The 25,588-nt window shown below is 44.2% G+C and overlaps 2 protein-coding genes and 1 pseudogene across 2 annotated transcripts in view; 2 read left to right on the forward strand and 1 right to left on the reverse strand.

Moving 5' to 3' along the window:
* LOC149440272 (uncharacterized) overlaps positions 1 to 15,192 on the reverse strand; it is a 30,579-nt pseudogene extending 15,387 nt beyond the window's left edge.
* On the forward strand, positions 570 to 2,681 carry LOC149440273 (uncharacterized). Its single transcript, XM_089658825.1, has one exon. The coding sequence runs from the start codon at positions 570 to 572 to the stop codon at positions 1,548 to 1,550; it is 981 nt and encodes a 326-aa protein (XP_089514951.1). The 3' UTR covers positions 1,551 to 2,681.
* A 4,912-nt stretch (positions 15,193 to 20,104) lies between the features above and the next one.
* Positions 20,105 to 25,588, forward strand: part of LOC149440274 (uncharacterized) — a 56,070-nt gene continuing 50,586 nt past the window's right edge. The window contains exon 1 of the mRNA XM_089658835.1: positions 20,105 to 20,452. Coding sequence (XP_089514961.1) covers positions 20,105 to 20,452 — 348 coding nt within the window. The remainder of the gene's footprint in view (positions 20,453 to 25,588) is intronic.

Consider the following 25,588-nt stretch of genomic DNA (forward strand, 5'->3'; position numbering starts at 1 on the left):
GTAGTGTCTCAGACCCAAGTCACTGAGTGCAGTCTCAGGAGATGGGAGGCAGCGGTGTGGGATCTCTGCAACTTGTCTACAGTAAACATTTAAGCTTCCACTGATTACTGAATACCAATATTATGAGTCCTGATCTTTACACTGTATAATTTTTATTGTACATTACATACTCCTGACCCCTGCACTATATACTCTATGTTGTACATTACATACTCCTGACTTCTGCTCTCTATCTTCTTCCAACTGCTATATATAAACATAGGAAAACATTGGGAAGATGGCGATGAGTGATAGAGGGGGTGGGGACCCTCGTCCTATAATCCCCTCATCACTGTCCCTCCTATAAAAGACAGTTCTGGTTGTTTCCTCACTCTCTGACTAAGGTCCATGAATAAAGAAATGACCTGGTAGGAGATCAGAGGAGCCATTTCCTAGTTCCCTTGAGGGTGGAATTGTAAGCTCCTCAGAGACCAAGCTGCCTGATGTGGGCGTAGTCTTGGTTTGGGGGAACCAATCAGCTCCTGTCTAGTAATCCTCTTTGTCTTTGTATTTTAGTCCATGGCCGGGAGATGAGGAAAACCTCCGAGGATTGTCTCACTTTGTCTCCAGACTGGAAAGTAGAAGATGAGGACATCACACAGTATAGTCCAGGAGAAAACCCGGCTCCCTCCAATGTCCATCCGGCACCACCCAGTGTAGATGGACCATCGGATTCCTCGTATCCTGAGGACCCTCAGACTGTGCGGGACCAGGCCGGCCTTCCAACAGGGAAGAGCTTCTCCTGTTCTGAATGCGGGAAGGGTTTCTGTTCTAAATCCAAACTTACTATGCATAAAAGATCTCACACATGTGAGAATCTGTATTCCTGTCCTGAATGCGGGAAATGTTTTGTAGAAATGTCAGATCTTGTCATACATCAGAGATCCCACACGGGGGAGAAGCCATATTCCTGTCCTGAGTGTTGGAAATCTTTTTCAGTGAAGTCTAATCTTTATAAACATCAGAGATTGCACACTGGGGAGAAGCCATTTTCCTGTCCTGAGTGTGGGAAATGTTTTTCACAGAAGTCCTATCTTTACACACATCAGAGATCTCACACGGGGGAGAAGCCATATCCCTGTCCTGAGTGCGGGAAATGTTTTTCAGACAATTCCCATCTTTACAGACATCAGAGGCTGCACACGGGGGAGAAGCCGCATTTCTGTCCTGAGTGTGGGAAATCTTTTTCAGTGAAGTCACATCTTTATACACATCAAATTTCTCACACGGGGGAGAAGGCATATTCTTGTCCTGAGTGTGGGAAAAGTTTTTCAGGGAAGTCCCATCTTGACACACATCAGAGACTGCACACAGGAGAGAAGCCTTATTCCTGTTCTGAATGCGGGAAATTTTTTTCTGATAAGTCCAATCTTTACAAACATCAGAGATTGCACATGGGGGAGAAGCCGTATATCTGCCCTGAGTGTGGGAAATGTTTTTCAGTGAAGTCCAATCTTAAGAGACATCAGAGATCTCACACAAGGGAGAAGCCACTTTCCTGTCCTGAGTGAGGGAAATGTTCCTCACTGAAGTCTTGTCTTCCTGTACATCAGGGGTCCCACACAACCCTGGAGGTGTATTAGTGCCTTGAGTGCGGGAAATGTCTTCTAGATGAATGTTGCTGGACATCCCAGCTCTCATGTGGGGAAGAAGCACACCCTGATATACACCTCAGATATACTCCATGGCTGATCTTCATCATGGAAGAAACAGTTCATAAGGAGATCAGAGGTCCCCAAAGACATGGATGAAGTGTGGGACCGGGTTGGCCATTGATGGCAGGAGAAGAATATAAATGGAGTCCTGCCCTGTGATTGGCTGAGTACATTTTGTGGTGGGAGATTTCACAAACAATTAAAGGTCTATTTTTAAACAAATTATTGGACAAATGTGAGTAGCATGTGTCCAGCTGTGATGAATATCGGTTGTATTGTATTCATCCAGTGATGACATTAAGTATCATAGGAATTCGCTCATCTAGAAACTGAAAGCAGTTATTTTTTCAAATCATTATAAACTTTTTGACCAACTCAGTAAACAGTCTAATAGCATTTGTGTTTTACCCCCATTCCCAGAGATGGAATGTACATGGGCCATCACCGGGGGAATTGCTGGGAAAATCTGTTATGAAGAGACCCCTAAATGTCAGGAGACTTTCATTTAAGGAGTGGAAGTACACTATATTGCCCCAAGTATTGGGCCAGCCCTCCAATCATGTGACTCAGGTTTTCCAATCCCCTCCAATCATTGGATTCATGTGCTCCAATCCCCTCCATGACCACAAGTGTATACAATCAAGCCCCTAGGTGAAAGGATCTAGAGAACCTCCATTGTGTTGATGTACAACATTTTAAGTATTAAGTTAGGTTTTTGCAGATATATTTGAAGTTTAATGGAACTGTTTTAGTTTGCTGAAGGATGTATCAACAATGATAACATGACCCTGACAATGTCTTCGCCCGGCTATTTCTCAGAAAGCTAGCCAAAACAATTTGTACCAAGAAATGTATATGTCATGTTTCATGTGATTAGCTCATGATGGAAACTTACAAGTTACAGTTTTAGAACTCGCTCCCCCCCCCTTATTATTTCTGTATCCTATATAATCTTAGTAATGTCTAATAAACTTTGAACATCTCTGAACATAAGCTGCCGTTATTTCCGTGTTCAAGGGGTGTTCCCAGAATTCTGCTGATAAACCAGGAATCTCTCCACATACCGGGGGTCTCTGAGGGGATAAAGAAAATCATCCTTTCAGCTGGGGGCTCAGCCCGGGATGACCACCCACCTCATTTGGTAAGTAAACCTTTTGTCTTTTTATGACCAAAAGCTCTTTCTTGCCCTGTGTTGAGGGAAGGTCTTGAATCATTCTGTATTGTCTATATAGACCCGTGATAACCTGTAGCTGCTTTTGGTAAGCAGACTTAACTCTTTGGTAGAGTTACAATATAGTGCACTATAAAAAGAGTGTTTTTGGTAAGACACAGATTGTTCTTTGGTAGAACATAAAATAAATTGTTCTTTGGTAGAACACACTGTCCTTTGGTAGAACAGTGAAGAGATAACTTTTGGGAAGCTATCAAAAGGTTAATAAGTCTGTGGAGCAGATTCTGGTTTATCTGTCTTTTGCTTTTTCTTTCTGTTGCGTAGAAGTATAAGATAATTTGTTGTGTGGAACAAAATTATTATTATTATAATACAGTATTTATAAAGCGCCAATAGTTCGCTCAGCGCTGTACATTATAAAGGGGGACAGAACATGTGACAGAACAATACCAATACAATGCAAAACATGAGGGGATCGAGGGCCCTGCTCTTTCAAGCTTACAATCTAGGAGGGAGGGGATGGTGGTACAGGAGGAGATAGCTGTGGGGGATGGAGTGGTAGGAAGAGTGGAGGAGGTCGGCAAGTTAGCAGGGGGCGGGGTAGGCTTCCCTGAAGAGATGGGTTTTCAGGGTGCGCCTAAAGGAGAGGAGAGTAGGTGATAATCTGATGGGTTGGGGCAGGGAGTTCCAGAGGATGGGTGACACCCTGGAGAAGTCCTGGAGGCGGGCATGGGAGGAGGAGACCAGGGAACTAGAGAGAAGGAGGTCTTGTGAGGAGCGGAGTGTGCGTGTTGGGTGGTACTTGGATATTAGGTCAGTGATGTAGTTCGGGGCAGTATGGTGGACAGCTTTGTACGTCAGCGTTAGGATTTTGAATTTGATCCGTTGCGCAATCGGAAGCCAGTGGAGGGATTGGCAGAGGGGGGTGGAGGAGATGGAGATGTTGGAAAGGTGAATGAGTCTGGCAGCCGTATTCAGGATGGACTGAAGCGGGGATAGCCAGCGGCGAGGCAGGCCAGTGAGGAGGGAGTTGCAGTAGTCGAGTCGTGATATGATGAGGGAGTGGATGAGCTGTTTAGTGGTTTCTGGAGTTAGGAACGTGCGGATTTTGGCGATGTTGCGGAGGTGGAGTCGGCATGAGTTTGTTAAAGAGTGGACTTGGGGCTGGAAGGATAGGTTGGAGTCCAAAATGACACCAAGTACTCTGGCCTGCGGGGCGGGTTTGATGGTGGTGTTGTTGGACATGATGGAGAAGTCAATGGGGGTGGTGTCCGGGCTGGAGGGAAGACAAGAAACTCGGTTTTGGAGAGGTTCAGTTTAAGGAAGTGGAGCGACATCCAGTCTGATATGTCGTTCAACAGGTGTGTGATTCGGGCGGAGACCGAGGGGGTGAGGTGGGGGGTTGAGAGATAGATTTGTGTGTCGTCGGCATAGAGGTGGTAGTTGAAGCCGTGAGAGTGTATGAGTTGGCCAAGGGAGGAGGTGTAGATGGAGAAGAGAAGGGGCCCGAGGACAGATGGGGATAGGGTCAAGGGGGCAGGTGGTGAGGCGGGCATCAGAGAGGATCTTGGAGACTTCTTCGATGGTAGTAAGGTCAAAGGTGCGGAGTGTTGGGGGAGCTTCAGTATGAGGAATGTAGGGTGGGGTGGGAGAGGAGGTCAGAGCAGTGGTGGGGCCGTGGGAGAGGGGTGTAGAGGGGGTAGCTGAGTGAGGGGGAAGGGGGTTGGAGGGAGTTTGAGCAGCGACGAAGTCCCTGTGGGTTATGTCGAGGGGGAGGGGGGATGAGGGGGTAGCTGTGTGAGAGGGGACGGGTTGAGAAGGCGTGTGAGTTGCGGCAATGTCCTTGCGAATTGTGTCAATCTTGTTTTTGAAGTGATTGGCAATCTCAAGGGCAGTGAGTGAGGTGCTGGGTGGAGGTGGGGGTGGCGAGAGTAGAGAGTTGAAGGTGGAGAAGATTATAAGGTAAGATAATCTTACCCACTGTCTAAATATGGGTCAAGGAGGTAGTTACCCACCAGGTCCCCCAGAAAAGGGAGAAAATTGTAAGGATTATGTTACTAGAGTTTATGGAACAGACTACTATTTAATAAATCCCTGGGTGGATTGTATGGCAGGATGGACAGAAGCCATGGGAAGTACAGACCCATTCCAGAGAGAGAGGGAGAGATTTTATGGGAGTTTTAGGGATTTCTCTGAGAGTAACATCAGAAGGAGGTATTGTTGTCAGATCCTCCAAAGTACCCATTATACCCACCTATTTCAATGATGAGAGTCATCCCTCACACATTACACCCCCTCCTGATACACATCCAGTCTGGGCCACAAATTCTATGTATGTAGGATTAATTTCATGTACACCATACACAGTCACACTCAAGGAAGGGGCATTGCCCTACAAACAGAGGCAATACAAATTACCGCCAGAGAAGGAGGAAGGGATTGCTCCTCTAGTGGAAAGATTTTTAGGGACAGGTATTTTAGAAGAAACGGTTTCTCCTTACAACACACCTATCAACCCTGTTAAGAAGCCGGATGGCTCTTACAGATTTGTACAAGATCTGAGGGCCATAAATAATTTGGTGGTTCCAATAGCCCCAATAGTGCCTGATGTGCCATCACTTCTCACCTCCATTCCGTCCGATGCAGAATATTTTACAGTGATTGATTTAACAAATGCATTTTTTATGGTTCCTGTGGACCACCAGACGAGGGTGCTATTTGCATTTACATTCTGAAATTGCCAGATGACCTGGTGTAGAATGCCCCAGGGTTTTGTAGATTCGCCTGCAGTCTACTCACTTGCCCTCCAGACCACACTGAGGTCCTGGACCCCTCCCAATGGTTCGGTCCTCATTATATATGTGGGACCTATTGATTTGTAGTTCAAGTCAGGCGGCCAGTCAGGAGGATAGTTGGTCTCTGTTAGAATGGTTGTCAGGGAATGGTCACAAAGCATCTAAAAATAAACTGCAATGGTGCCAAAAACAGGTTGAATACCTTGGTGTTACTCTAAGTCATGGTGAGAGGAATGTCAGTCACAAAAGAGCTGCGGCTCTCGTGGGTCTGCCCCGCCCACAAACAAAAAAGGACATGCTAACTTTTCTTGGTATGATTGGTTACTGCCGCCAATGGATACCTGATTGTTCATTCTATGATCACACTCTGAGGTCTGCCACACTTTCAGAATCACCTGACATTCTCACATGGTCAAATGAAATGGTTGATGCCTTTGTGTACCTGAAGAATGCTATGGTAACGGCCCCTGGTCTTGGACTACCTGACTGTAAGAAAATGTTTCATCTGTATGTGGGGGAAAATTGTACAACCATGGCGGGGGTCCTGGCTCAGGAACATGGAGGCAAGCTCCGCCCTGTAGCTTTTTTTTCCAAAGTAGTGCCAACTCAGGTTCAGGGCATGCATGCTTGTCTGAGAGCTGTTTCATCCTGTGCAATGGTGGTGGAGATGGCTATTTCTTTCACATTGGGACATGAAACTACCCTACACACCACACATCAAGTGTCCTTACTACTGAAAAACATACACACTCAACACATGTCAGCACAAAGGTTGAGCGGATATGAAGTGATTCTTCTATCTGATCCCAACTTGATTATTAAATATTCTTCAGCAAATTCAGGTCCTGCTCCAATTTTGAACGCCCTATTGGGGCTAAAGGGGGAACAGGGTGAAGTGGCACCAGAACACAATTGTATAACCCACATACAGCAAGACACTTCCCCTAGGCCCGACATGTCAGCTGTGGCTCTTGATGGGGCCCCAGATGTGTTTGTAGATGGCTCATGCTCTAGGCCAAATGATAATACCATGCAGGAGATGCCATTGTGCAACTTCCTGACAAAATACTCGAGGCAAAGCCAATCCCATATCAGTCAGCCCAAGCAGCCCAACTGATTGCCCTTACAAGAGCATGTCAATTATTTGCAGGACAGGATGTCAACATTTACACAGACTCCAAGTACCCCCATGGTGCTGTACATGATTTTGGGGTCATTTGGGAGAGAAGAGGATTCATTGCTGCTGATGGCAAAACCATATCTCACTCTTCTTTGATATCTGATCTACTCAAAGCCATACAGTTACCAAAAACATCAGCCATTCTCCATTGCAGGGCACATACAAATCACAGAGATCATATTGCCAAAGGAAATGCATTAGCAGATAAGGTAGCAAAGGAAGCCGCATTACAACAGGTGGCCAGTGAACAGATGCCTATGCCCACTTCAGGCGTCACAACTACCCCACATGACCAGATGTATGCAGATTTACAAAGATTTGCTACAGAAGTCGATCTAGAAGACTGGGATGGTTCTGGAGCACAACTAGATCCAGCTTCTGGTCTAGTGTGCTTAGAGGGGAAACCATGCATTCCCATGTCAAGTGCCCCATTGTTCATTACACAGTACCACGGTCTAGGACATAGAGGATGGAAAACGACATGTGAAACATTATTGCAGGATTTTTACATTACAGGTTTATCTAGGTTGGCGAAAGAATATGTTTCCAGGTGCATTACATGTATAAGGAACAATCCACAGAACCCAAAGAAATCACAACACCAGCATCTAGTGTACCCAACTACACCTTTCACCCATTTACAAATAGATTTTACCCACATGCCAAAAACAGGACAGAGGCAAGAGTTTTTGTTGGTAATGGTGGATATGTTCAGCAGATGGGTGGAAGCATTTGTCACACTAATAAAGAAGACACGCAGACTGTAGTCAGAATTCTTACACAGGAGATAATACCCAGATGGGGATGTCCGCTGCAGATAAATTCTGATAACGGACCAGCCTTTGTGGCCAAGGTATGCCAAGACCTGGTAAAAGTACTTAGATTGGAAATGTCATATTCCCTATCATCCTCAAAGTTGGGGTATAGTAGAAAGGATGAACAGGACAATTAGGGATAAGTTGAGGAAGGCCACTGGAGGAACCTATACCCACTGGAAGAAGATGTTACCTGCAATTCTAGCAGAGGTAAGAATGACACCTAATAAGACTACAGGGTTATCTCCTTTTGAAATATTAATGGGAAGACCGTTCCCCACTCCTTGGGCTAGACAGCCACTTTTGTTAGAAAGAGGGGACCTTGACCTGGTACAACAAGAATATGTGAGAAAACTGATTCAGACTTTAGATCAGATTGAAAGAAATGTTGCTCACACCTCTCCTTTATCTTTTCAGGAACCAACACACCTTTTCCAAGTGGGAGATGTCGTAGTGGTCTGCCAACTCGCTAAAGACAAGAAGCAAGGCTACCCCTTTGGACCACCTACTACGGTGATAGCGGTTACCAGAATGGCTGTTCTGGTGAAGAATTCCCAGTCCTGGATCCATGCTAGTCGAGTGAAGAAGGTGAACAAAACACGTGAGAAACACGAGACGGAAAAAGGAGAAGTATGAGAGGAAAATCCTCAAAGAGAGGGTGAAGTAAGTGAAAAAGACCCTGAAGATGACATTCCTTACTGCCCCTCATGGTGCTTTGAAGATCTGGGTCCTATTGGGCACACTGACTGCTCTTTTTCCTGCCAGTATGGATCCTAACTAACTGTATTTATCACCCTGAGGACTTGGGCCTAATAAAAGGTATCTGTGGTCAAGGACTAGATTTAAATGAGACCCAGATAACCAAATGTGAAAGAAAGTCAAAAAGAGTTTTGAAGAGAACAATCCTTTTTCAGGAAAATGTTGATGATGCAGTTTAAATCTGCTTATGCTCAAAAGTCAGCTTCTGATAAATGTTGGATCTGTAGTAAGTTACATCCGAGCACATAGGAAATTCCTCTTCTGGCCGCTCCAGGCAAAATATTTTTGTTAATAACAGGGAATGTAAGTATTGGTTTGACCAATATTACTTCTAATGCCGCCATATCTTTTCCAACTCTGGGAGTCACTCTACTCCCCGATTGGTGTTTTAGACTGGGGAATACTTCCCACAAGGGAAAGGGAATGTGCTCTCAGTCCATATTAAATACAGTCATGGCCGAAATTGTTGGCACCCTTGATATTTCTCCAGGAAATCATGTATTTCTCACGAAACGTATTGCATTAACACATGTTTTGCTATACACATGTTTATTCCCTTTGTGTGTATTGGGACAAAACAAAAAAAGGGAGGAAAGAAAGCAAATTCGACATAATGTCACACAAACCTCCAAAAATGGGCTGGACAAAAGTATTGGCACCCTTTCACAACTGCGGATAAATAAGAATGTTACAAGCATGTGATGCTCCTGTAAACTCACCTGGGGCAAGTAACAGGTGTGGGCAATATAGAAATCACACCTGAAAGCAGATAAAAAGGAGAGACGTTCACTTAACCTTTGCATTGTGTGTCTGTCTGTGCCACACTAAGCATGGACAACAGAAAGAGGAGACGAGAACTGTCTGAGGACCTGAGAACCAAAATTGTGGCAAAATATCAACAATCTCAAGGTTACAAGTCCATCTCCAGAGAACTAGATTTGCCTTTGTCCACAGTGCGCAACATTATCAAGAAGTTTGCAACCCATGGCACTGTAGCTAATCTCCCTGGTCGTGGACGGATGAGGAAAATTGATGAAAGATTGCAACGCAGAATAGTCCGGATGGTGGATAAGCAGCCCCAAACATGTTCCAAAGACATTCAAGCTGTCCTGCAGGCTCAGGGAGCATCAGTGTCAGCGCGAACTATCCGTCGACATTTAAATGAAATGAAACGCTATGGCAGGAGACCCAGGAGGACCCCACTGCTGACACAGAGACATAAAAAAGCAAGACTACAGTTTGCCAAAATGTACTTGAGTAAGCCAAAAGCCTTCTGGGAAAACGTCTTGTGGACAGATGAGACCAAGATAGAGCTTTTCGGTAAAGCACATCATTCTACTGTTTACCGAAAACGGAATGAGGCCTACAAAGAACAAAACACAGTACCTACGGTAAAATATGGTGGAGGTTCAATGATGTTTTGGGGTTGTTTTGCTGCCTCTGGCACTGGGTGCCTTGACTGTGTGCAAGGCATCATGAAATCTGAGGATTACCAAAGGATTTTGGGTCGCACTGTAGGGCCCAGTGTCAGAAAGCTGGGTTTGCGTCCAAGATCCTGGGTCTTCCAGCAGGACAATGACCCCAAACATACGTCAAAAAGCACTCAGAAATGGATGGCAAAGAAGCGCTGGAGAGTTCTGAAGTGGCCAGCAATGAGCCCAGATCTAAATCCCATTGAACACCTGTGGAGAGATCTTAAAATTGCTGTTGGGAAAAGGTGTCCTTCCAATAAGAGAGACCTGGAGCTGTTTGCAAAGGAAGAGTGGTCCAAAATTCCGGGTGAGAGGTGTCAGAAGCTTATTGATGGTTATAGGAAGCGACTGATTTCAGTTATGTTTTCCAAAGGGTGTGCAACCAAATATTAAGTTAAGGGTGCCAATACTTTTGTCCAGCCCATTTTTGGGGTTTTGTGTGACATTATGTCATATTTGCTTTTCTGCCTCTGTTTTATATTTGTTCCAATACATACAAAGGGAATAAACATGTGTATAGCAAAACATGTGTTAATGCAATACCTTTTTTGTGTGAAATACTTGATTTTCAGGAAAAATATCAAGGGTGCCAACAATTTCGGCCATGACTGTATATCTGATCCTGGAAGGAGGGATGGAACTTCTTCTGTGAAACTCTGGCAAGTAAATGGTAGAACCCTGAATGAAAGTTTAGAAGAGAAACAAGATAATGTGGGGAACACTATGTTTGGAAAACTTTGTTTTTTATTTCACACTTGTTGTCACCCCTGAATTTCATTCTGCAATACAAAAATTGCTGATTACCTTGGGAAACAATACCTATATCTGTTGTGGTAAGATCTGTTACCCTTGGATACCGAGTAATGTCCAGGGCTGGTGCTATGTAGCCCAATTAGTGCCAATCATGGCAGCTATAGACCAGAAGGAACACCAGGTAAAAGCCAGTACATACTCAAAACACCAACTAACTCTGAGACAGAGAAGGGAAACCAAACAAGAAAAGGTAGATCTATTCTCTACAGGCGATAAGGTTTGGTCATGGTTCCCTACCTACACGGGATGGGGAATAACACTCATGAACAAAATAAATAATGACACAAACATTACTGGAGAGGAACTCTAAGGACATGGGGTTGCTAAATACTGAGACCAGAGCTATTAGAGAACAGCTGAAGATGCAAGAATTAGCTATTGAAAGCATGAGTGCTGCTCTGACAGGTCTGTGTGAGATGACAGAGGATTCTGAATGTTGTACTTGGATATATAATACCACAATGACTGTTCCAGATTATTATGAAATAATAAAGCAACACAGGGAACAGGTAGATGGTTTAATGGAAGAAGCTAGAGCTATAGGAAAAGATGGATGGACTCCTTTTGATTGGTTAGGATCAGGATTTGGTTCCGTCTTTTCATGGATGAAAGGTATCGCTGTAAGCATAGTCATGATATTGTTTTTTGTTTTATTTTTATATCTATGTTTTAAATGCTTATTATATTGCATTGCTAGAGCTACCAAGCCGCAAAATACAAATGAAGGTTATCTGGCTATGTACAAAAAGATGAATGAGGTAAAGAATTGAGATCATGTTCATGATCTAAGAGGGGATTGAAAGGATCTAGAGAACCTCCATTGTGTTGATGTACGCCATTTTAAGTATTAAGTTAGGTTTTTGCAGATATATTAGAAGTTTAATGAACTGTTTTAGTTTGCTGAAGGATGTATCAACAAAAGATAAGACGACCCTGAAGTTTTCTTTGCTCGGCTATTTCTCATAAAGCTAGCAAAAACAGTTTATACCAAGAAATGTATATGTCATGTTTCATGTAGTCAGCTCATGATGGAAACTTACAAGTTACAGTTTTAGAACTCGCTCCCCCCCCTTATTATTTCTGTATCCTATATAATCTTAGTAATGTCTAATAAACTTTCAACATCTCTGAACATAAGCTGCCGTTATTTCCGTGTTCAAGGGGTGTTCCCAGAATTCTGCTGATAAACCAGGAATCTCTCCACAGACCGGGGGTCTCTGAGGGGATAAGAAAATCAATCCTTTCACTTACCTGACCTAAATCCAACAGAACACCTCTAGGATATCATGTTTTGGTCCATCCGACGCCACCAGGTTGCAACCAAACCGGATATCGTATGTAGTCTCCAGCGCCTCAGGATATGCACAGCCAAAAGGGAAGCCAAGGGAACCAGGACAGCGACAACCAAAGGAAATGCTTCAGGGGTGCAGCCCTCCTCAGACGGGGAGATCAGCCACTAGATAGAGAATAAACAGGTGCGCACACACCTTGTGCATTATCCAAGGTTTATTGAAAGGAGTGAAAAATAAAACCATACTCACAGGTGAAGCATGTATCTAAAAAGCATTTGCATCATGACGATGGCCACAACGGCAAGCAAGGTGTTCCAAGTGTCAGTGCAGTCAAATGGCTGACGCGTTTCGGGGATGAATCCCTTTCCTCAGAGCTCCTGACCACCCAATGATGCAGATGTGTAGTGGATGGATGATGGGAGTCTTGCTGGTGATATCTTATTAGGACCCTCCCCCGATGTTGTCAGGCATGAATACAAGCACATGGGGGCCATACAGACTACTGAGGACCATTCTGAGTTGCTGCGATGACATTTCAGCACAATGGTATGACAGGCGGTGCTACCTGTGAGACTCGGAATGTGAAGGTAACATTGCCGCACTGTGAAGCTAAGCATGGAGGTCACAGCAATGTGTACTCACCCAATCAGCTGCTTTCTTCATTTAGAGGTAGGTGATCAGGGGGCGGGTCTGTGACATCATCCTCTTCTAAGCCCCTCCCATCTGACCGTGCCCATTACTCTCCATGGCATGCCGAGCAGAACTTGGTTTTCATGTGTCTGCGTTGGGCTGATTTGTGGTCACCATGGATTGAATTATTAGGTGTAAACCAGGCAGATGGCTTGTTCTGGGGATTGTCAGTGATCACATGTCCTGTTATATGGATTCAATATCCATCGTCTGACATCCTAACAGGAGTTCTGTCATTTTTCAGGATGTCAGTAAAACAGGTCCTCCGTCAGTAAATGTTCATGTTGCGTCAGTAATAAAAGTCACGGAGGGTTGGGAACCCTGCAAGGGGGGCAGAGATATGTGACTGCCTAGTCCAGCCTTTCTCAGCCAGGGTTCCTCCAAAGGGTTCTAGGGCTTCCTTGTCACTTCATTGGGCTGTATATGGAAGTGTCACCGACCAGCCGTTTCTGGATACACAGCTTTGTCATCATTGCACACACACACCATTTTTTTCTGTTCAATACATTTTTTATTATAATTGCACTTTTAACAAGATTGCAGAAAAAAAATCAGTAAACCGTAAAAGAAGGAATCTGATTGGTCAGGAAGTTCTCTTGTCTAGAATGTGGGGGCGGAGTCATTATTATTGGTGTACAATACAATACACAACGTGTTCCATTATTATAACAAAGTATTGTAGAAAAGATCCCAACATGTGACATGGCTGAATGAATGCTGGTCATATTAGTTCATCTATTTTCTAAGTGGGGCGGTATCTATTGGGCCAATCCCTTTTACAAACCACACATAATATCGCCCTTCAAAGTGAAAACAGAAACGATTTGCACAAAATCAAAGAGTAGAAATATTTTCCGGTGGATCCCCTCTACCCAGACCCCATATGTAGACATAGAACAACAAGCTGTGTTCCCTCTCGTGCCGCACTCCTCCAACCACCCAAACCAACACAGAAGCCAAGGGAAATAATGAGAGGAAAGTTCCCCCCTAGTTTGGGGCGGAGTTCTGCTCCCCTCCTGTTGGGGGATGGGAGAAGGATGGACTGAAGACAGAGAGACGCTTCGGGGTCACCACTGTTCTGTAGAGCCTTGAAATGAAGGACATCAACTTCAGAAGTTCTTGTTGTCTGTGTAAAGTTCCCCGATAACGAGATCTGGGCTCTCCCGGCTTCTAGCTCTGTAACCCGCTATATCATTATCAGGAAACGCAACTCCGACACCCAAGAAGGGCTGAAGTTGTGTCCTTCATTTCCAGGATCTACTGACCACTCTGCACCCCGACATTTACTGCACTTCATCCATGTCTTTGGGGACCTCTCATCTCCTTATCAACTGTTTCTTCCATGAAGAAGATCAGCCATGGAGTATATCTGAGGTGTATATCAGGGTGTGCTTCTTCCACACATGAGAGCTGGGATGTCCAGCAACATTCATCTAGAAGACATTTCCCGCACTCAGGACACTAATACACCTCCAGGGTTGTGTGGGACCCCTCATGTACAAGAAGACAGGACTTCAGTGAGGAACAATTCCCTCACTCAGGACAGGAAAGTGGCTTCTCCCCCGTGTGAAATCTCTGATGTCTAGAAAGATTGGACTTATTTGAAAAACATTTTCCACACTCAGGACAGGAATATGGCTTCTCCCCCATGTGAGATCTCTGATGTCTGGAATGATTGGACTTGTCTGAAAAACATTTCCCGCACTCAGGACAGGAATACGGCTTCTCCCCCGTGTGAGATGTTTGATGTGTGTAAAGACTGGACTTCACTGAAAAACATTTCTCACACTCAGGACAAGAATACGGCTTCTCACCTGTGTGAGACCTTTCATGTTTGACAAGATCTGATTTTTGTGCAAAACATTTCCCGCACTCAGGACAAGAATATGGCTTCTCCCCCGTGTGAGATCTCTGATGTGTGTAAAGATGGGACTTCTTTGAAAAACATTTTCTGCATTCAGGACAGGAATATAACTTCTCTCCCGCGTGAGTTCTCTGATGTGTGTAAAGATTGGACTTGTCTGAAAAACATTTCCCGCACTCACGACAGGAATACGGCTTCTCCCCCGTGTGAAATCTCTGATGTGTGTAAAGATCGGACTTCTGTGAAAAACATTTCCCGCACTCAGGACAGGAATACGGCTTCTCCCCTGTGTGAGATCTCTGATGTCTGTAAAGATCGGAGTTCTGCAAAAAACATTTCCCACACACAAAACAGGAATACGGCTTCTCCCCCGTGTGAGATCTCTGATGTCTGTAAAGATGGGACTTCTGCAAAAAACATTTCCCGCAATCAGGGCAGGAATACGGCTTCTCCCCCGTATGAGATCTCTGATGTTTGTAAAAATGGGACTTCCTTAAAAAACATTTCCTGCACTCAGGACAGGAATACGGCTTCTCTCCTGTGTGAGTTCTTTTATGCACATTAAGACCAGATTTAGATTGGAAACATTTCCCGCACTCAGTACAGGAGAAGCTCTTCCCTGCTGGAAGGTCGGCCCGGTCCCGCATAGTCTGAGGTTCCTCAGGATAGGAGGAATCTGATGGTCCATCTACACTGGGTGGTGCCGGATGGACATTGGAGGGAGCCGGGTTTTCTCCTGGACTATACTGTGTGATGTCCTCATCTTCTACTTTCCAGTCTGGAGACAAAGTGAGACAATCCTCGGAGGTTTTCCTCATCTCCCGGCCATGGACTAAAATACAAAGACAAAGAGGATTACTAGACAGAAGCTGATTGGTTCCCCCAAACCAGGACTCCGCCCACATCAGGCAGCTTGGTCTCTGAGGAGATTACAAATCCACCCTCAAGCGAACTAGGAAATGGCTCCTCTGATCTCCTACCAGGTCATTTCTTTATTCATGGACCTTAGTCAGAGAGTGAGGAAACAACCAGAACTGTCTTTTATAGGAGGGACAGTGATGAGGGGATTATAGGACGAGGGTCCCCACCCCCTCTATCACTCATCGCCATCTTCCCAACACAAGAAGTACTGCACTTCCTTATTTAGTCCATGATTTAGTCATGAAGAACAGCGGGGCTGAGCCCCACCAGAGGTCAGAGAGTGAGGATGGGGGGAGAACAACCAAGATGAAGACTGGACTGATCCTGAAGACCACCATCATTGGGGTATTGACTCCTCCCTCATTATCACTTTCTCATTACTGATCACTTTCCCCTCCTTCCTGCCCCGGTCAATTTTCAGCTTTCAGCACTCTCATACTTTGAATGACAATTACTCCGTCATGCAATGCTGTACCCATATTACATTTCTATCATTTTTATCAAGCAAACTGAGCTTACTTTTTGGTGGTATTTGATCACCACTTGTGTTTTTTTAGATATAAACAAAAAAAGAATAAAAATTTTGCAAACAAAATACATTTTTCTGTTTCTGCTATAAAAATTTGCAAATAAGTAAATTTTCTTCATACATTTGACCAAAATCTATACTGCTCCATTTCTTTGGTAAAATAACCCAAATCAGTGTATATTATATAGTCTGTGAGAAAGTTATAGAGTCTACATACTATGGTACCAATCACTGAAAACTGACCCATCCTGATGTACCGACATCATTTCCTGAGGCCCTAAAAATGCCAGGAATAGTACAAATCCCCCCAAATGTCAGGAGAGTGCAAATCCCCCCAAATGTCAGGACGGTACAGATATCTGCCAAATGTCAGGTTAGTACAGATATCCCCCAAATGTCAGGACGGTACAAATCCCCCCCAAATGTCAGAACGGTACAGATATCTGCCAAATGTCAGGACGGTACAAATCCCCCCAAATGTCAGGAGAGCGCAAATCCCCCCAAATGTCAGGACGGTACAAATCCCCCCAATGTCAGGACGGCACAAATCCCCCCCAATTGTCAGGACGGCACAAATCCCCCCCAATTGTCAGGACGGCACAAATCCCCCCCAATTGTCAGGACAGTACAAATCCCCCCCAAATGTCAGGACGGTACAAATCCCCCCTAATGTCAGGACGGTACAAATATCCCCCCAATTGTCAGGACGGCACAAATCCCTACCAAATGTCAGGACGGTACAAATCCCCCCCAAATGTCAGGACGGTACAAATCCCCCCTAATGTCAGGACGGTACAAATATCCCCCCAATTGTCAGGACGGCACAAATCCCTACCAAATGTCAGGACGGTACAAATACCCCTGTAAGGAAAAATGTGTTATTAACTGGCATCCATTGTGTTTAATGCCTCCATTGTAGATGTGTGAACAAGTTAGTTTTGTGTTTATATGTCACTTGTAACAACTGTTTGTTTCATGAATTCAGTTCCCATTCTGTAGATGGAACTGCCTTATATGGTGGTCTTCAGTCATTTGTGGTCATTATATTTCTTGATAAGAGTGCAATATATCATTGGTCATTACAATATATCGTTGGTCATTACAATATTTCGTTGGTCATTACAATATATCGTTGGTCATTGCAATATATCGTTGGTCATTGCAATATATCGTTGGTCATTGCAATATTTCGTTGGTCATTGCAATATTTCATTGGTCATTGCAATATTTCATTGGTCATTGCAATATTTCATTGGTCATTACAATATTTCATTGGTCATTACAATATATCATTGGTCATTACAATATATCGTTGGTCATTACAATATATCATTGGTCATTACAATATATTATTGGTCATTACAATATTTCGTTGGTCATTCTGCATTTGTAAAACCTGCTCGCACGCATTAAACGTTCAGAGATTTAGTTTGCACACTTTAGTGTCCGGAGCTTTATTCCTCCTGAGCTCAGAGGGCAGAAATTACCGAAGACATTTAAAGGGCTACAGACATAGGTTGAATCCTTACAATCTGGTGTCAGAAGTCGGGATTAAAGGTGAGGCTGGTCAGGTAAGCTGAGCTATTTTGTCTTAGTTTTGCCGGATTAAATCCCCTTTAAAGACCCCGGGACAGCAGCCAAAGTTTCCATGTGAGATTGTTGGATCTCACGGAGAGTCCATGAGGTGGGTCCTCAAAGGAAATTCAGAGGTTTTGGAAGCCTCTGGGGAAAATTGCCTCGGCAGATGTATTGTGAATTCACAGGAGTCCTCGGTTATTTCTGCCATTTTAGAAGTAGAAGTGCCTATTTGCTGTGTGTTATGGAACTGCTATGTAGTATTTGTGTTTCTTCAGAACAGGTTTATTACAAGGATTTGTACTTTTAGGGGTTAAACTCCTGAACTGTGGAGAAGGCTTTGCAGACATGACAACCTCTCCGCTTCAGGGAATAAGTACTGATATTGTAATCATTTATTGCTTTGTCTAACAGCTGTTTTGCTTCCAGTATGGGAAAGATCCAAAGTAAGGGATCTCTGCCAAAAATTCCAAGGCTTCCGCATAAAGTGTTAAGTGATATTGCTGAGAAAAAGAAAGAAAGACAAGAGAATCCGGAATTGTGTAGGCTAACGTGTAAAGAATATGTGATCAGAGTATCACCGTGGGATGATCACTATGTGGTTCCTTTCACAGACAATATTGCAGAATGGTCCCTGGATATGAAAAGCAGTGGTCCCTTTCCTAGAGATGGGTCTAATGATAAGATTCATATGGACATGATAAGGGGACTGTGTTTAGGAGATAAGACATATTTCCTTGGTTTTTATATCTGCAGGTATTCACTGGCTCAGATATGAGTCTGGTTATGCTCCAGCGCCCAGGATATTTATTCTCCACTCTTTAACCCCCATCATCTGCCCCGCCAACTTCTACACAAGTATATCCAGCATTACCAAAGACAGAGGATGAGGATTTCCTCAAATCTTTGAGAACAGATAGACCAATACAGCCTCCCATAGAACAAGCAGCGGAGATACAGAGTCCGGATAGTACAGTATGGGAGGAGGAGGGAGGGGCTGTAGGAGGAAGAGAGGAAGGAGACAGATCAGATGGCAGACCCGAGGAAGAGAGGAAGGAGACAGATCAGATGGCAGACCCGAGGAAGAGAGGAAGGAGACAGATCAGATGGCAGTCCCGAGGAAGAGAGGAAGGAGACAGATCAGATGGTGGTCCAAGGAAGAGAGGAAGGAGACAGATCAGATGGCAGTCCCGAGGAAGAGAGGAAGGAGACAGATCAGATGGCGGTGCCGAGGAAGAGAGGAAGGAGACAGATCAGATGGCAGTCCCGAGGAAGAGAGGAAGAAGACAGATCAGATGGCAGTCCCGAGGAAGAGAGGAAGGAGACAGATCAGATGGCGGTCCTAAGGAAATGAGGAAGGAGACAGATCAGATGGCAGTCCCGAGGAAGAGAGGAAGGAGACAGATCAGATGGCAGTCCCGAGGAAGAGAGGAAGGAGACAGATCAGATGGCAGTTCCGAGGAAGAGAGGAAGGAGACAGATCAGATGGCGGTCCCGAGGAAGAGAGGAAGGAGACAGATCAGATGGCAGTCCCGAGCAAATGAGGAGGGAGACAGATCAGATGGCAGTCCCGAGCAAATGAGGAAGGAGACAGATCAGATGGCAGTCCCGAGGAACAGAGGAAGGAGACAGATCAAATGTCAGTCCCGAGGAAGAGAGGAAGGAGACAGGTCAGATGGCGGTCCCGAGGAAGGGAGGAAGGAGACAGATCAGATGGCAGTCCCGAGGAAGAGAAGAAGACAGATCAGATGGCAGCCCCGAGGAAGGGAGGAAGGAGACAGATCAGATGGCAGCCCCGAGGAAGGGAGGAAGGAGACAGATCAGATTGCAGTCCCAAGTGGCAAATTACCAGAACTACACAGAGTCCACTAACCAATACACTTACATCTACAAAGAGGACTGCAGCCCCCAATGACAGGACTTTGAGAAGCAATGTAAAGGAAAAGTGAAAGAGGGAGAAAATTTAGCTTTCCCATATATTGTGATGGGAAATGATATCGTAATTAAACCCATGGATATGACCGAATGAATGACATCATAAAGAATAGTCCAGACCCCAGAAAGAATCCAACTGCCTGCATAAATTATTTAAAGAGAGCCACCCAAGGCAGACAGTGTTCACAACAGGACATGAAATTAATAATTGATGGAATTTTACGATATGACATGGACTCAGGGTTTGACTGGACAAAGGTGCCTACCATACATGATTTGGTTCATCCTGGAACCCTGGCAGCCACTCATACATGGCTGAAAGAAGACACTCAGAAAAAAGTATGGGAAGAGGTGACAGCCGAGATGGAGAGAATATGGATAAGTAGGAAATCGTTAGCAACTGGTGTTACTTGTAAGCAAGGGACAAAAGACGGTGACAGAGCATGGGAAAAGATTGAGGAAAGTTTGGAAGGAAGAAGCTGGGATGGATATGGTTAGTGCAGAAATGGGAATTATATATATATATCCAAACCTTGATGGCAGGATTCACACCTGAAATTACACTGGTAATAAGACAGCTTATTTCAGACTGGATAGAGATGGATGCAGGTACGTTTGAAAAGCAAGTGATGGAGAAAGACGCCACTGGATGTTTTGAGGTTCCTAAATCCACCAACAAAGCACATTTTCAGGGATTACAACATAGTTACAATCCCAGAGAAAGAGGTAGAAATGGAAACAGGGAGAGAAAAGGATATAAGGTAGAGGAGGTGGGAGACCCAAAGATGACAGGTATTTTATATGTGGACAGGAAGGTCATTGGAAGAAGGATTGCCCACAACTTAGAGGGAACAAATCCATACCACAGGAGACAAAGTGCAGAAATCCACCCGTCAAGTACCCGATCAGTTGGCAGAACCAAGGTCCACAATAGATCTGCCCCGAAGGTAATAGCTCCCTCACATGTCCAGTTGTCTCACATACTCCTGAACAGGAACCTTTAATGGTTCTAAGAGTAGCAGGAAAAATATTAGCATTCGTAGTTGACACGGGTTCAACTCGTTCAGTTATAAAGGAAGAAAATGATGTGGGACCACTCTTTTTATGTGAACCTTCGATGGGAATTAGTGGAGCAGTTCTCCCAACTTTTAAGACCCCCCCCTTTGCCTGTGTAAGGGAACCCTGACAAAAGAGGGAGGAACAGATTATTTGTCATGAATTTACTGTAATCCCTGATTGCCCAGATAGTCTGTTAGGAAGAGATTTACTTAGTAAAATGAATGTTATCATGGCAGTCAATGAAGAAGGTATATTTATGATTACACCTTTTTTGGCATTACCCCAAATGACTGCTAGCCATGATCAGCTTCCCCAAATTACACTAATGGTCAATGGCACAAAAATGGATTTCTTAATTGACATGGGAGATAGCAGGTCCAGTTTAAAGGAGGATCATTGTGAGGGAACAAGAGTAGAATGTGAACCTTCAATTGGTATCACTGGGACGTGCCAAAACCTGGGAGACACCCCCTTTGTGTGTTTCTGATTCTCACGGTAAAAGTTCCATAGTGAAACATTCTTTCAAGATCATATCAGGATGTCCTGTGAATTTGCCAGGCAGAGATCTGTTGGGAAAATTCAAGGCCACAATCAGGATAAGTGAGAAGGGAGGGGTGCACATGGAGTCATCTCACTGTTTTGTGGGCATGGAAGATTTAGACAAAGTGAAGCCTGAAGTCTGGGCCAACAGTAAGCTACATGTAGGGTACATTCCCTGTACACCTTACAAGGCCAGACCTAAACCTGGAGTTCGTCCAGTGTACCAAAAGCAGTATCCTTTGTCACAAGGAGATTGATGGTAGATGGAATAGTAGAGAATAGTAGATGGTATATGGAATAGTAGAGAATAGTAGATGGTATATGGAATAGTAGAGAATAGTAGATGGTAGATGGAATAGTAGAGAATAGTAGATGGTATATGGAATAGTAGAGAATAGTAGATGGTAGATGGAATAGTAGAGAATAGTAGATGGTATATGGAATAGTAGAGAATAGTAGATGGTAGATGGAATAGTAGAGAATAGTAGATGGTATATGGAATAGTAGAGAATAGTAGATGGTATATGGAATAGTAGAGAATAGTAGATGGTATATGGAATAGTAGAGAATAGTAGATGGTATATGGAATAGTAGAGAATAGTAGATGGTAGATGGAATAGTAGAGAATAGTAGATGGTATATGGAATAGTAGAGAATAGTAGATGGTATATGGAATAGTAGAGAATAGTAGATGGTAGATGGAATAGTAGAGAATAGTAGATGGTATATGGAATAGTAGAGAATAGTAGATGGTATATGGAATAGTAGAGAATAGTAGATGGTAGATGGAATAGTAGAGAAGCTCCTCAAGGAAAGTGTTTTGAAACCTGTGGTTTCCCCATACAACACCCCAGTAACTCCAGTGAAGAGTGCTGATGGTACTTACCGTTTAGTGCAAGATCTCAGAGCCATTCACAATCTCATTATTCCAATTGCACCCATTGCCCCAGATGTGCCCTCATTGATTACCTCCATTCCACATGATACGCAGTGTTATACTGTGATCGATTTAAGCAATGCGTTTTTTTTCCATCCCAATTGACAGAGACACAAATACTGTTAAGTTTTACTCTGGCCAACAAACAGTTAACCTGGGCCAGATTGCCCCAAGGCTATGTGGATTCTCAGGCTGTATATTCCATGGCCCTCCAGGAATTCTTAAAGGGTTGGGCACCCGCCATGGTTCCACGTTACTTCAGTATGTGGATGACTTGTTACTTTGTTCACTCAACAGGGAGTCTTGTAGGCAGGACAGTATATCTCTGTTAAATTTTCTGGGTACAGAGGGACACAAGGTGGCAAGGCATAAGGTACAATATTGTCAAACTTTGGTGGATTACTTGGGTTTCACTCTGTCACAAGGCACCAGAATGGTGAGCCAGTCCAGGATCCAAGCCATTACGAATCTGTCCCACCCAAAAACTAAAAAGTAACTGCTCTCTTTCCTTGGCATAGTCAACTATTGTCTCTAATGGATACCTGACTGCTCCCATTATGACAACATAGTCAGGCAGCACACTAAGGCTGAGGGCTTCAGACCTTATTAAGTGGGATGAAGAATCCACCAATGCCTACCAAGCCTTGAGGTCCTCATTAGTTTCCTCTCCTGCTCTGGGTTTAGTGAATTACAATATTGATTTTCAAGTGTATGCTCATGACAATTGTAAAACCATGGTGGCTGTGGTCACTCAGGATCATGGAGGACACGAGGCCAGTAGCCTATTTTTCAAAAGTAGTGCCAAGTCCGGAGCAGGACCTTGTGAAAGTCCCCAACACTTTTGAATGGCCTTTTCCTGACAATCCTCTCCAGGCTGCGGTCATCCCTGCTGCTTGTGCACCTTTTTCTTCCACACTTTTCCCTTCCACATAACTTTCTATTAATGTGCTTTGATAAGCACTTTGGGAACATCCAACTTCTTTTGCAATTACCTTTTGAGGCTTTCCCTCCTTATGGAGGGTGTCAATGATGGTGTCAGGTCAGCAGTCTTTCCCATGATTGTGATTCCTACTGAACCAGACTGAGAGACCATATAAAGGCTCAGGAACCCTTTGCAGGTGTTATGGCTTAATTATCTGATTAGAATGGGACACTTTGAGCCGAGTTCAAGATAGTTCAAGCCGTGATTTTTCATCATTGTGATGATTATGGCTTACAGCTCATGAAAACCCCAAATCCACAAACTCAGAAAATGAGAATATTGTGAAAAGGTGGAATATTCTCGGCTCAAAGTGTCCCACTCTAATCAGCTCATTCAGCCATAACACCTGCAAAGGGTTCCTGAGCCTTTAAATGGTCTCTCTGTCTGGTTTAGTAGGAATCACAATCATGGGAAAGACTGCTGACCTGACACCATCACTGACACCCTCCATAAGGAGGGAAAGCCTGAAAAGGTAATTGCAGAAGAAGTTGGATGTTCCCAAAGTGCTGTATCAAAGCACATTAATAGAAAGTTATGTGGAAGGGAAAAGTGTGGAAGAAAAAGGTGCACAAGCAGCAGGGATGACCGCAGCCTGAAGAGGATTGTCAGGAAAAGGCAATTCAAAAGTATTGGGGACTTTCACAAGGAGTGGACTGAGGCTGGAGTCAGTGCATCAAGAGCCACCACACACAGACGGATCCTGGACATGGGCTTCAAATGTCATATTCCTCTTGTCAAGCTGCTCCTGAACAACAAACAACGTCAGAAGCGTCTTACCTGGGCTAAAGAAAAACAGACCTGGTCTGCTGCTCAGTGGTCCAAAGTCCTCTTTTCTGATGAGAGCAAGTTTTGCATGTCATTTGGAAACCAAGGACCCCGAGTATGGAGGAAGAATGAAGAGGCCCAAGGACCCCGAGTATGGAGGAAGAATGGAGAGGCACACACTGCAAGATGCTTGAAGTCCAGTGTGAAGTTTCCACTGTCTGTGTTGATTTGGGGAGCCATGTCATCTGCTGGTGTTGGTCCACTGTGCTTCATTAAGTCCATGGTCACTGCAGCCATCTACCAGGAGATTTTGGAGCACTTCATGCTTCCTTCCGCAGACGAGCTTTATGGGGATGCTCACTTCATTTTCCAGCAGGACTTGGCTCCGCCCACACTGCCAAAAGCACCAAAACCTGGTTCAATGACCGTGGGATTACTGTGCTTGATTGGCCAGCAAACTCGCCTGACCTGAACCCCACAGAGAATCTATGGGGCATTTCCAAGAGAAAGATGAGAGACATGAGACCGAACAATGCAGAAGAGCTGAAGGCCGCTATTGAAGCATCCTGGTCTTCCATAACACCTCAGCAGTACCACAGGCTGATAGCATCCATGCCACGCCGCATTGAGGCAGTAATTGCTGCAAAAGGGGCCCAAACCAAGTACTGAGTACATATGCAGCTTCTACTTTTCAGAGGTCCGATATTGTTCTATGTACAATCCGTGTTTTATTGATTGCATGGAATATTCTCATTTTCTGAGATTGTGGATTTGGGGTTTTCATGAGCTGTAAGCCATAATCATCACAATGATGACAAATCACGGCTTGAACTATCTTGCTTTGCATGGAATGAGTCTCATATATTAGTTTCACCTTTTAAGTTGCTGCACTGAAATAAATGAATGAATGCACCTTATTCTAATTTTTCGAGTTTCACCTGTAGTTTCGTGTTTATATGTCACTTGTAACAACTTTGTTTTATGAATTCAGTTTCTATTCTGTAGAAACGGAACTGACTTATATGGTGGTCTTCAGTCATTTGTGGTCGTTATCTTTCTCGATAAGAGTGCTATATATCATTGGTCATTCTGAATTTGTAAAAACTGCTAGTATGCATTAAACTTTCAGAGATTTAGTTTGCACACTTCGGTGTCCGGAGCTTTATTTCTCCTGAGCTCAGAGGCTAGAAATTACTGAAGACATTTAAGGTCTACAGACATAGGTTGAATCCTAGCAACGCCTGTGCTAAAAATCAACATTTTGCTGCCAGCTGATCCCCAGAACCTCCATAAATCCAGTCTAGAGACATAAATTGTGTCTGCAGCACAGAGAAGGAAGATTATCCGAGAGAAATCCAGGAATACAGGACGGGGAACACAGCTCAGGAAAGTGACCAGGGGATTACAGGCTGATATCACCCAGTCCCCGCCCTACTCTGGACCAATCAGTGAGCAGTATGGGTGGAGGAATGGATTTAGTGTTCATGACCCACCTGTGCTGATCTCTGTAGGAGTGTCCTCCTCTATAAATGTCCCCGTTATTCCATCCTCCTCCATAGACTGCTGATCATCCCTCACATACGATTCTTCTTCTTCTGCTTTCACCTCAACTTTTATATACATCAGATCTTCAACCTAAACCAAGAAAAGTAGAGAAATATCATCTGTAAGATATAAGCGTTAATATTGTTACATCACATAAAAAACTCCCCACATTGTCTCTATGAGTCCATGCTCTGGATGCTCCATCCCACCAACCTTGTAATGGGGAGGGATGGTGTGACCTTCCTGTGTGGAATC

The sequence above is a fragment of the Staurois parvus genome, unplaced genomic scaffold (genome assembly GCF_062004578.1).
Source record: "Staurois parvus isolate SC_StPar_1 unplaced genomic scaffold, SC_StPar_1.0 ptg001098l, whole genome shotgun sequence".
Lineage (NCBI taxonomy): Eukaryota > Metazoa > Chordata > Amphibia > Anura > Ranidae > Staurois > Staurois parvus.